The following is a 12,870-nucleotide window of genomic DNA, read 5'->3' as shown; positions in this document are numbered from 1 at the left end:
AGTTGAAGTGTTGGGCTACAGGGTGGTTGGGTTGGTTGGTCCGGGTGTCCCAGAGGTGTTCTCTGAAACGTTCTGCGATCTTATGAACCTCCATACATCACCCCTCAATCTCCTATGCTTCAATGAAAAAAGTCCTAGCCTACCCAGCCATCCTAGTAACTCAAACCCTCTATTCCTGGCAACATCTTAGTTGATCTTTTCAGACCTTCTCGAGTTTATTAATATACTTCCTATAAGAGGGCAACCAGAACTGGACATAGTACTCCAGAAGAGGCCTTACCGATGTCCTGTACAATCTCAATATCCCAACTCCTATACTCAAAGGTCTCAGCAATGAAGGCAAGTGTGCTAAATGCTTTCTTAACCATCTGTCCACCTGTGACACAAACTTCAAATAATTGTCCACCTGAACCGCCAGGGTGTCTCTGTTCTACAACACTTCCTAAGGTCCTACTTTTAATTATTTAAGTTCTGCCCTTGTTTTATCAAAATTAAACTCCATCTGCCACACCTCAGCCCATTGATCAAATTGATCAAGATCTCTTTGTAATCTTAGCTAAGTTTCTTTACTGTCCACTACACTACCAATTTTAGTGCTATCTGCAAACTTACTAACCAAGCCTTCTATATTCTCATTCAAATCGTTTTATGAATGACAAACAGAAGTGGACCAAGCACTAATGCCTGTGCAACCCGCAGGTAGGAGAAATGGATGTGCAAAGTCTGAAAAACAACTCTCCACCACCACTTTATTTCCTGCAGTTCAGCCAATTTTGAATCGAATTGGCAAGGTCACCCCGAATCCCATATGATAGAACTTTACTAATTAGTTTACCATGTGGAACCTTGTCAAAGGCTTTACTAAAGTACAAGTAAACAACACCTACTGTTCTGCTCTCAATCTTCTTGGTTACTTCCTCAAAAAACTCAAATCAGGTTTGTGAGACACGACTTCCCTGGCACAAAACCATGCTGACTACCCCAATCATTCTTTGCCCCTCCAAATGCATATAAATCTTACATTTCAGAATCACCTCCAACAGCGTACCCATCAATGAAGTCAGACTCACAGGTCTATAGTTTCCAGGCTTTTTTTAAATATCCTCTCTTTAACAAAGGCATAACATTAGCCACTCTCCAGTCATTTGGCAACTCATCCATAGCTATAGATGATACAAATATTTCTGCAAGCAGCCCCATATTTCTTTCATAACTTCTCACAATGTCCTTGGATATACTAGATCAGGTCCCAGAGATTTATCCATCTTTACATTTTCTAAAACCTCCAGCACTTCCTCTTATGGAACGTGAACTGTTTTCAAACATCAATTTTTATTTTTCTGAGTTCTCTAGCCTCCATTTCCTTCTCTATTTAATATCCATATTTAATATTTCTCCTATCTCTTGAGATTCAACTCAAAGACAACCTCTTTGATCTTTAAGAGGTCCTACTCTCTCTCTAGTTGCAGTCTTGCTCTGAATGTACTTGTAGAATCTCTAAGGATTATCCTTAACCTTAACTGCCAAGGCTAGCTCATATCTCTTCTTTGCCTTTCTGATCTCCCTGTTTAGAACGCCCCTACACTGTTTATACTGATCAAGAGATTCATTTGAACCAGTTATCTACATCTAATATATGACTCATTTTATTCTTGACTAGAACCTCAATATCTTCACTCATCCATTGTTCCCTGATCCTGCTGGCCTTACTTTTCATTCTAACAAGAACATAATGACTCTGAAGTTGTGTTGGGACACTTTTGAAAGCCTCCCACTTCTCAGACATCTCTTTAACTGCAAACATTCTATCCCAATCAACTTTTGAAAGTTCTTGTCTCATACCATTAAAATTTGCCTTAATCTAATTAAAAGCTTTAACTTTTTTTGGAAGGCTAATCCTTTGCCATTACTATTTTAAAACTCATAGATTAGACCCAAAGTATTCCCCTGCTATAACTTCAGACACTTCCTATGCCTTATTACATAACAGAAGGTCAAGCTTTGCTCCTTCTCTCATAGGAAAGTTTACATTTTGATAAAGAAAATTTCCTTGAGCATATTTAACAAATTCTTCACCTCCAAACCTTTAATACTATGGCAGTCCCAGTGAATGTTTGGAAAATTAAAATCACCCTGTTACAACCTTATTATTCTTACATATATCTGAGATCTCTCTACATATTTGTTCCTCAATTTCCTTGTGACTACTGAAGGGACTATAGTGCAATCCCATCAAGGTGATCATTCTTTTCTTATCTCTAATTTCAATCCATGTATTTTCACTGGAAGATTCTTCACAAATATCTTTAGTTACAGCATAATGTCTTCCTTAATCAAAAACGCCAGTCCCCCCCTCTCTTGCCTCCCTTTCTATCTTTCCTATAGAATCTGAAACCCAGAACATTGAGCTATCAGTCCGCTCCATCCCTCAGGTACGTTTCTGTAATAGCAATGACATCCCAATCTCATGATCTCAAAAATGCTGAGTTCATCAGCCTTACTTGGAAGAACCTTTGCACTGAAATAAATGCAGTTTAATTCTTCAGATATAGTTAGTTCTCTGATTTGTTCTTGTCTGTCTTTTTAAATTAACTTGTTCCATTCAGATTCAGAACCAGCCTCATCGATTTACTGTGCTACTTAGGATCCCTCCAATCCTGCTCTTTAATAGTTTACAGTCTCCCTTTTTCTAATTGTAAAAAGGGGATTGTTTTTGAGTACTACAATAAATACAAAACAAAACAATTCAAAGAAACCTACTAATTACATAAATAAATAATACATAATAACTAACAACTAACTAATAAATCATGTCAGTAATAATATTATTATTATTATTATTATTAATAATAATAATAAAGCTCAGCAAAACAAAGTAATGGCCCGCGACCATCAACAACATAAATTTATACATATTCATGTGTTCATAATTCTTCCTGTCTGGATAGAAGATTCACTAAACACAATCGTTTAATATATAAAGGCCCTTATTAAAGTAGTATGGCAGACAAATCTGTACCCAAGTAGTCCAAAAAGGGCTGCCACATTTTATAGATATTCTCAGTTTTATGGTACAACGGATTGTGTTCCATGACTAGCTTATGCCAGCCCGACAATCCCGGGGGGGGGGGCGGGGGGTCAGACACCCACCTTAACAGAATGTTCTTTCTTACACAAATACTGAAAAGCTGGTTTTTTTGCACATCTAATGAAAGTAGATTAGCCAGGCCACGAAGAGGAAATACTGGATACTTCTTCACCTCTGTCCTCAAGACCCTCTCTATTTAACCTACCACAGCGCTCCAGTATGCCCGTAGCCTATGGCAGGACTGTAGACAATAAGTGAGCATACCCGTACTCATTTTGCATTTAAGACACATTGGAGATACTCCCATTTTAAATTTTGAGAGACAGTCTGGAGCCAAGTGGACCCTATGAAGAATCTTCAATTGTAAGGCATGGGTTCTATTGCAAATCAAGATCCTTCTTGCATTTTCAAGATACCCTTCCATACTTCAGAAGAGATCTCAACATCCAGCTCCCTCTCCCCTACATTACAGAGCTGCTTGGTCTCATCCAAGGGGCGCTCTCCCAAAAGGTGATAGACATTACTGACAGAAAGTGTTACAGTCTCCCTTAATAGAACTAGCAAATCTCCACACCACTAATACATTGGTCCCCTTCCAGTTCAGATATGATTCGCATCGCCACGTGGATGAACTTTGGATGGGGAAAGTCTATAGGAAGCCACTGTAGTGTTGATTACTGACTAAAATATTGCTGAAACTCTCGTGTTGTGAGTTAGTCTGCAGCCAAATGAGGTGCGGAGACCAGGAGACAGAACTAGTGAGTGCTATGTCAATGCAGAGAAAATGTTGAATATATAGTTCACCATGCAAAACCAAAGTTGAGAACTCATGTTTGGATTGAAGAAACAGATTTCAAATGGATCTAAAGGAACTGGAAGATTCCCCCAGCTTGGCTGGAGGGAAGGCATCTCCAGTGTAAACTTAAAAATGGAAAATAATTTTGTGATGAGAATTAACCTGTTTGGGAAAGGTAAAAGAAGGGGGCTACTGACGCTTTATAAAACCACTATTCTGGTTCGTGGAAGTAAAATAACCATTTAATAAACAATATAAAGTTCAACTACGGCACTGTGATCATGCTAATGCTACGAAGTAGGTGTGAGTAAAATTGAAAAATTGTAAAATGGGGAAAGCATTATGAGGTCTCTTTAAAAGATGGTGTTTTTCTGTGCTTAGAGTTAAAATGAATTAAAATTAAAATACTAGCTTGAGTTTGCTAGTACACTGACTACCCAAACTGAAACAATTTATATTGAAAGGCCAAGCAGCACTTCTTTCAAGACAGCAGGTTTTAAATTTAGCCAATCAATTTCAATCAGGCCCTTAGCTACCAAAAACCTATTAAATTTAAGTCTGATGGTTTTGCCAACTTAGAACCAATCCGATTGTAAAAATATTGATGGGTCATCAAGGATATAAAAGATGAGAGCCAACTGCTATGTGCTAAGAGGTAACAGCTCTCAGTTCTTAGAGAAAGCACCACCTATTGACCATGGTACACCATCTAAAGTCCTGACAGAATATACAGAAAAAAAACAGTCCTGACAGGAGAATCAGCAGAGAAGACACAAAGTTCTGGAAGACATGTAACCTGGCTGTAATTTTGACAGAATAAGTTCTGGTGAGTTTTGAGAAGATTTGTAACTCAAGTTGAGTTCTGGACGTAGGTTTGCTCACTGAGCTGGAAGATTCCATTTAAGACGTTTCATCATCATACTAGGTAATATCATCAGTGAGCCTCCGGTGAAGCACTGTTGTTAGCAACCCGCTTTCTAGTTATATGTTTAGGTTTCTTTTAATTGGTGATGTCATTTCCTGTTCTTTCTCTCAAAGGGTGGTAAATGGTGTCCAAATCGATGTGCTTGTTGATAGAGTTCCAGTTGGAATGCCATGCTTCTAGGAATTCTTGTGTGTCTCTGTTTGGCTTGTCCTACAATGGATGTGTTGCCCCAATTGATGTGGTGTCCTTCCTCATATGTATATAAGGATACTATTGGGAGTGGGTCATGCCTTTTTGTGGCTAGTTGATGTTCCTGTATCCTGGTGGCCAGTTTTCTGCTTGTTTTTCCAACATAGCTGTTCTTGCAAGGTATTTTGTAAATGACGTTGGTTTTGCTCGTTGTCTGTATAGGGTCTTTCAAGTTCATTCGCAGCTGTTGTAGTGTGTTGGTGGCTTTGTGGGCTACCATGATGCCAAGGGGTCTGAGTAGTCTGGCAGTGATTTCTGAGGTGTCTTTCATGTAGGGGAGAGTGGTTAGGGTCTCTGGATGCATTTTGTCTGCTTGTTTGGCTTTGTTGCTGAGAAATCAATGGACTGTGTTTATTGGGCACCCATTCTTTTTGAATACACTGTATAGATGATTTTCCTCTACTCTTTGTAATTCCTCTATGCTGCAGTGTATGGTGGCTCATTGAAACAATGTTCAAATGAAGCTTCATTTGTGGGTGTTGGGATGATTGCTTCTGTAGTTCAGTATTTGGTCCATATGTGTTGTTTTCCTGTAGACGCTGATTTGAAGTTCCCTATTGGTTGTTCGCTTTACTGTGACATCTGGGAATGGCAGTTTGTTGCAGTTTTCCTCCTTGTTAGTGAACGTTATGCCAGTAAAGCTATTATTGATGGTCTTGAAGGTTTCCTCTAATTTATTTTGCTTAGTAATAACAAAGGTGTCATCCACGTAGAAGACCCAAAGTTTGGGTTGGATGGTTGGCAGAGCTGTTTGTTCGAGTCTCTGCATTACTGCCTCTGCTAAGAACTCTAACATTGAAGATCCCATGGGTATTCCATTGGTTTGTCTATAGGTTTTGTTGTTGAAAGTGAAGTGGGTGGTAAGGCATGGGTCCACTAGTTGACAATGTTTTCCTTGCTGATGAAGTTGGTGGTGTTTGGTGTATGTGTCTTTGGTTCGTCTAATAGTGCAGTCAGTGTATCTTTGGCCAGGTTGATGTTGATGGATGCGAACAGGGCTGGATCAGAAATTCCTGGATGGAGTGGGTGGAGTAGCATGAGTCTTCTACTAAGTGTTTTAGTCTTTAGTGTAGCTCTTTGGATAATCTGTATGTTGGTGTTCCAGTTAACGAGACTATGGGTCTGAGGGAGGCTTCTGGCTTGTGAATTTTGGGAAATCGTATAAGCTTGCTGTGTTGACTATACTATTAGAAGAACCAAAGAAACATCACCACAGGAAATGACATCACCAACCCAAAGATCTAAGCGCACAAATAGAAAGCGGGTCACTAACACCAGTGCTTCACTGGAGGCTCACTAGTATGGTGACAAAAGGTCTGAAAACGAACCTTCCAGCTCAGCGAGCAAACTTACATCCACAGTAAGTCCTATTGTTTTGTTCTATTAGTGAGACTTGTATTTATCAGAACAGCATACCTTGAGAACTGTTAGAGGGGAATTGTTCGGTCTGTTGATAGTTTAGTTAATTTGTTCACAGTTACAGTTAAGTCATAGTTACTTATGGATTGTAAACTGAGCATAAGGAATTTCTTTTACTTAACCACTAGAAGTTGCTGAGAAGTCTTACACCCCTTTTAACAGGTCAAGATGATCCCCTTTGGGTGATTCAGTTACAGTTCTCAGAGCGAGGGGTCAACCTCCTCTTAGTAACACTAAGAACTCAAATGGGGAAGTTTTAGCGCATAAATTTATCATGTGAGCATCACTGGCTGGGTTTATTACTGCCAGGATCAATGCTTGGACCCCAGCTACTCACATTGTATATTAATTGTGTGTAATATCTCTAAGTTTGCAGTCTACACAAAGCTGGATGGGACGGTGAGTTGCGAGAAGGATGCAGAGGTGCTTCAATATGCTGTAGTCCAGGTAGGGTATTCATAACATAGTGCTGAAAGAAAGGAAGTCCCATGATTTTGACCCAGAAATGATGGAAGGACAGAGCAATAGAGTCCCAATCAGGATGGTGTATAGCTGAGTTGAGTGTGCAGATAATGATATTTCAACACATCTGCTGCTCTTGACATTCTTGATGGGAGAGAACATAGATTTGAAAGATGCTGACTGAGAACCAAGGTTAGTTGCTGCTTTGCACCATGCATAGTACACATTGCTACCCTTTGCATTGTTAATAGAATGGCAAAACTTGAAGGTAGTTGATGTGGTATCAATCAAGTGGGTTTCTTTGTCCAGGATAGTATTGTGCTTCTTGAGTGCTTTTGGAATTGCATTCATTCATGCAAGTGGAGATTATTCCATTATGCTCCTGATTTTGCACGTTTTGAGAAGTTAGAAGTTGTGTTAAGTGCTGCAGAATTGCTATCCTTTGACCTGTTCTTATAATCACAACATTCATATGGCGAACCCAGTTCGGTTTCTGTCAATATTGCCCCTAGGATGTCGGCAGAAGAGGTTTCAATGATTTTAATACCATTGAAAGCAAAGTGAATCGGGAATACATTTTCTCTTGTTAAGAGATGGCCAGTGCACTTCTTTGGTACCAATGTTCGTTGCCACTGAACAGTCCACATCTCGCTGCATTTGGACATGGACTGCTTCTGTCTTAGGAGTCAGGATTGGTGCTGAAAATTGAGCAATCATGAGTGAATATTCCCACTTCTATTGGTGTGACAGAATGAAGGCCATTGATGATACTGTCAAGGATTAGTGGGCTCTTGGACACCACCTTGAGGAACTCTGACAGTAATTTCCCAGGACTAACTCACTTCCAACAACTGCAACCATTTTCCTCTGGTGCTTAAAACAACTGTAATACTTCTATATTCGATCTGGGTACAGGATCCATAATGATTCAACATCATATGAATGTTTGAATGAGCTTTGCATAGGAAAACTCTAAAGGAAGCCTTTCTGGTATCAGCTAAAAGCAAACATATTGCTGAAACTCTCAGTCATGATTTATTCCCAGCTCGAGAGTCATAGAGATGTACAGCATGGAAACAGACCCTTCGGTCCAACCCGTCCATGCCGACCAGATATCCCAACCCAATCTAGTCCCACCTGCCAGCACCCGGCCCATATCCTTCCAAACCCTTCTTATTCATATACCCATCAAAATGCCTCTTAAATGTTGCAATTGTACCAGCCTCCACCACATCCTCTGGCAGCGCATTCCATACACGTACCACACCGTGTGTGAAAAGGTTGCCTCGTAGGTCTCTTTTATATCTTTCCCCTCTCACCCTAAACCTATGCCCTCTACTTCTGACTCCCTGACCTTGCCTATTTACCCTATCCATGCCCCTCATAATTTATAAACCTCTATAAGGTCACCCCTCAGCCCCCAAAGCTCCAGGGAAAACAGCCCCAGCCTGCTCAGCCTCTCCCTATAGCTCAAATCTTCCAACCCTGGCAACATCCTTGTAAATCTTTTCTGAATCCTTTCAAGTTTCACGACATCTTTCCGATAGCAAGGAGACCAGAATTGCACGCAATATTCCAACAGTGGCCTAACCAATATCCTGTACAGCCGCAACATGATCTCCAACCCCTGTACTCAATACTCTGATCAATAAAGGAAAGCATACCAAACGCCTTCTTCACTATCCTATCTACCTGCGACTCCACTTTCAAGGAGCTATGAACCTGCACTCCAAGGTCCCTTTGTTCAGCAACACTCCCTAGGACCTTAACATTAAGTGTCTAAAGTCCTGCCAAAATTTGCTTTCCCAAAATACAGCACCTCGCATTTATCGGAATTAAACTCCATCTGCCACTTCTCAGCCCATTGGCCCATCTGTTCAAAATCCTGTTGTAATCTGAGGTAACCCTCTTCGCTGTCCACTCCACCTCCAATTTTGGTGTCATCAGGATGCTCCAAAAACTGTGCTTGCACTGCTGCTGAAGATTTGTACTCCAGAACTAGCTTCATCCCTAGCCAAGCTGTTCCAGTACAGCTGCAACACTGGCATCTAACCCAGAATGTAAAGAATTGTCCACAAAAAGATGGAAAAATATAACGTAGTGAATTACCACCATTTAATCTACTCTCAATCATCAGGAAAGTGATGGAAGGTGTCACTGACACTGCCAGCAGGTGGCATTTATTCAAGAATGACCTGCTCATCATTCCTGATGCAGGGCTTTTTCCTGAAACGTCGATTCTCCTGCTCCTCGGATGCTGCCTGACCTGATGTGCTTTTCCAGCACCACACTCTCGAGTCTGATCTCCAGCATCTGCAGTCCTCACTTTCTCCTTGTTATTCCCAGCTTCCTATCAAGTTTGCTTTTGCTATGTGATACCATACTGAAGTTAAATGACAACTTGATGTCGAGGCAATTACTCCACATTACCTCTGGTGTTCAGCTCTTCTGTCCCTGTTTGGACCAAGAGAGTAATGGAGTCAGAAACTGAGCGGCACTATGGAACCCAAATTGAACCAGTCATTCCTGAGTAAATATCATTTGCTGGAAGTGTCAATGACACCTTGCATCACTTTCCTGATGATTGAGACTAGATTAAGTTGTGTAATGCACTAGGTTATATTTTTCCATCTTTACATTGTGGGTTAAATGCCGGCATTGCAGCATTACTGAAACACTTTGACTAGGGATGCAGCTAGCTCTGGAGTACAAATCTTCAGCAGCAGTGCAAGCACATTTTTTTAAGAGCATCCAGTACCTTTGGCAATATTTTGATATAATGTAGAATTAATCAAATTGGCTGACAGCTGCCTTCTGTGACGTTGGGTCCCTTAGCACGAGGCCAAGATGGATTGTTCACTTTGCACTTTTCACTGCAGGATGCTTCAGCTGTGTTTTTGTATTAAGTTTCAGGTTTCCCAACATTAATGGTGGGGATATTCGTACGGTTTTCCTCTTCTTGTTAGTTGTTTAACTGTCCGTCTCCATTCACTGCTGGTGTGGCAGGACTGCCATGTTTCCATCTGATCTGTTCGTTGTCAGATCACTTAGCTCAGTTTATTTCATTATTCTTCCAATGTTTGGCATGTAAGTAGCTCTGCACAATTGTTTCATCCAGTTGACTCCTCATCTTTTGACGCTGTTTCTGCCATGCCATACTCTTCATTGGAACAGACTTGATTTTAATGGCAGGAGTGGAGGATGGGTCAGTCGATGAGATTACACATTGTGGCTAAATACAAGCTTGGCACTATGGATTGCCCACTGCACCTCATGGATGCCCAGTTTTGAACTGCTAGATCTAAAGAAATCTAAAGAAATCACAAAAACTGTGGATGCTGGAAATCTGAAACAAAAATAGATATTGCTGGAGAAATTCAACAGGTCTGGCAAATCTGTGAAGAAAGCAGAATTAACACTTCAGGTATCAAATAACTCCACAGAGGCCAGTATCCAGTCACTAAGTTATACTTTGTTTACAAATGGAGAGTCCTTGACACTGATCCAGCTCCCTCAGAGTCAGCCCTCAGAGTCAACAGGATGTCTGGCACTCTTGTTCTCATCAGTCAGCCAGGGATCCCTGATTGGGGTTGTTAATCTCTGAGGTCCACCTGGCTAATCTTGTTACAATCACTGCATCACTCCCCCTCTTAGTCAGAGGACATATCCTGGTTTGTTTTATTTTGCAGCATTTTAGCATGAGATCAGGTTTCTTCAACTCTGATATAGTAGCTCACCTCTTATGCATGGAGCGTCTCAAAGGAAATTTCTTCAGCAGCAAAGGCATCAAGGTGGTGACATCTGCCATGTCCACCTTAGATTCTCCTTGACAGAGAGGAAGAACCCAGGGGTTATGGGACAGTCGGAAAGGCTCTCGAGCAGCCAGGCACATTTTGCTCTGACATTGTTTGCAAATATGCAACTTCCATCTGCTTGTTCAGGACTGTCGCACCAATCCAATCCTTACACGTCATTGGACCTGACCTCGCATCTTAGCGAAGTAGGGCCATTCCCATGGTTCCTACTTCAAACTTGGTCCCTTGAAGTAAACTGCCTCTTTCGCTTAGTGTAGTTGTTGGTCCAGCAATGGCATTCCTGATACCATTCACCCTCCCCATCCCCAGGTCCAGGAAGAGCAGATTTATTCTGGTGTGGAGTCTTCTCGTTAGTAGCAACTCTGATGGAGCTATCCCTACAGGTGTACAAAGAGTGGTCCTGTAATCAAACAGCAATCAGGACAATTTGCTCTCATGAAACAATAGAGTGTTGCTTTAAGCCTTTATTCAAAGTTTGGAATGCTCGTTCTGCCAAACCATAATCTCATAACCAGCTGCAGTACCTAAGTCTGTCATAGTCAGTACCATTTAGACTAACTTTAAAAGAAAGAATAAAACCTGTACCTTTCCTTGGGGAGTCAATGTCCAAATGACAGAAAAGGCCAGCTTGTCCTGCATTGGATTCAAGCTGCAGAGCTCTTCACAGAGAAGCCTAGGAAGCATTGGGATAACCTGTAAGTGAACATAACCAAGAGGAAGTGAAGATAAGTTTAAATAATTAAAGGTCTGACAAAAGATCACCCTTGTATTCATGTCAATGAGTGTTCTTGTCTAACAACAGAATTGTTACAGTACAGGAATGTTGATTCAGTCCATTGTGTCTGCACAATGACAATTTTCCTTATACTTTTACACCTAGCTTCTATTCAAATAATTATCTAATTTCCTTTTAAATGCCTTAGTTAACTCTGTCTCCACTACACTTCCAGATAGTGCATTCCAGACTTGCTGAACCATTTGCTGAAAACATTTTTTTCTCACATCTGCATATCATTCCAAACTTGTGCCCTCTTATTCCTAATCCTTTTCAGTGCGAACAGTTTCTCCCTATCTACCTTCTCCCAACCCCAGAGATATAAAAAAAATTTCATAGATCGAACTACAAAAAGTGGATCTCTCTACATTTAATACCATGGATTTGTTTACAAGTAACAGCTGATCTCTCTCACCACTGCTCAATGAAAGAGTAAAATAAATTGTAAACCAATTGCTAAAACCCCAGTCTGCGTTGCCTATTTTGCTTTCTTGCTGTTGGGCCCTTATGTTCCTCTCAATATTTGCTCTAAATCCATTTATTTTTTCACTCTAAGTCATTATTTCTCCATAATTCCACACATTTAAATTTAAACGATTTTACTGTGATCAGTTGGAGTTTCAGGGTAACAAGATTTTGAACATTAATGCAAAGGTTTATTGACAAATATACACACACATCACAAATACTTTTGTATATATTATTCCTAGGTATTTTCCTCCCAGCTACATTGTTTGCTATAGCAGAGAAGCTTATTTATTTTTAGTTTTTCTATGGGAATAAAGTGGGCTGGTTAATTCAGTTAGCCAGATGGCAAGCCTATGGCTTGGAATAAACCAACAGTGCAGTTTCACTTCCTGGACTTAGCACCTACCTCCTTGTCCTGCCTACTACTGAAAAATGCTGTCAAGATCAGCTCAGGATTCACCATATGCCAAGGAGCACACTTTGGGCAGAGCAAATCTGATCAAAACATATGGGTACAATTGCTGAATTTATCCCTGAATGCATCCAAAAGCCCTTGAAACTTCAAGAGGGCCAATCAGTCAGAGAAAAGCTGCCCTCATAAGCAGAGCTGTCATCGTCAGTGAGAAGCTGCTCTTGCAAAGACAGACTGGCTCTTTGTAGTGTATTCTGCTGTCAGGCTCATAGAGAGTTGATCAGCAGTGAACTTGGGAGAGAAACAGTTTGTGATTGTAAAAGAAGTGAGATGGTGAATGGCAGCAGACAGCAAGACTAGAGGTAACAGGGTCATAAAGGTTTAGAGATAGAAGTAGCCGGATAGGAAAGAACGAGAAGATAAACAATGGATAATAAATGGGTTAATTCCTACTAAACTCT

General features: G+C 40.7%; 1 protein-coding gene across 3 annotated transcripts in view; it reads right to left on the bottom strand.

The window, feature by feature from the left end:
- The window catches only part of dis3l2 (DIS3 like 3'-5' exoribonuclease 2), a 282,451-nt gene that overhangs the window by 131,112 nt on the left and 138,469 nt on the right, over window positions 1-12,870 (bottom strand). For all 3 annotated transcript variants that reach the window (XM_072572523.1, XM_072572522.1, XM_072572524.1), the window contains one exon: window positions 11,340-11,447. In XM_072572523.1, the coding sequence (XP_072428624.1) occupies window positions 11,340-11,447 (108 nt within the window). The remainder of the gene's footprint in view (window positions 1-11,339; window positions 11,448-12,870) is intronic.

Source organism: Chiloscyllium punctatum, chromosome 6, assembly GCF_047496795.1.
Source record: "Chiloscyllium punctatum isolate Juve2018m chromosome 6, sChiPun1.3, whole genome shotgun sequence".
Classification (NCBI taxonomy): Eukaryota; Metazoa; Chordata; class Chondrichthyes; order Orectolobiformes; family Hemiscylliidae; genus Chiloscyllium; species Chiloscyllium punctatum.
The sequence above is the reverse complement of the archived record's forward strand: the minus strand, read 5'-3'. Positions and strand labels throughout refer to the sequence as shown.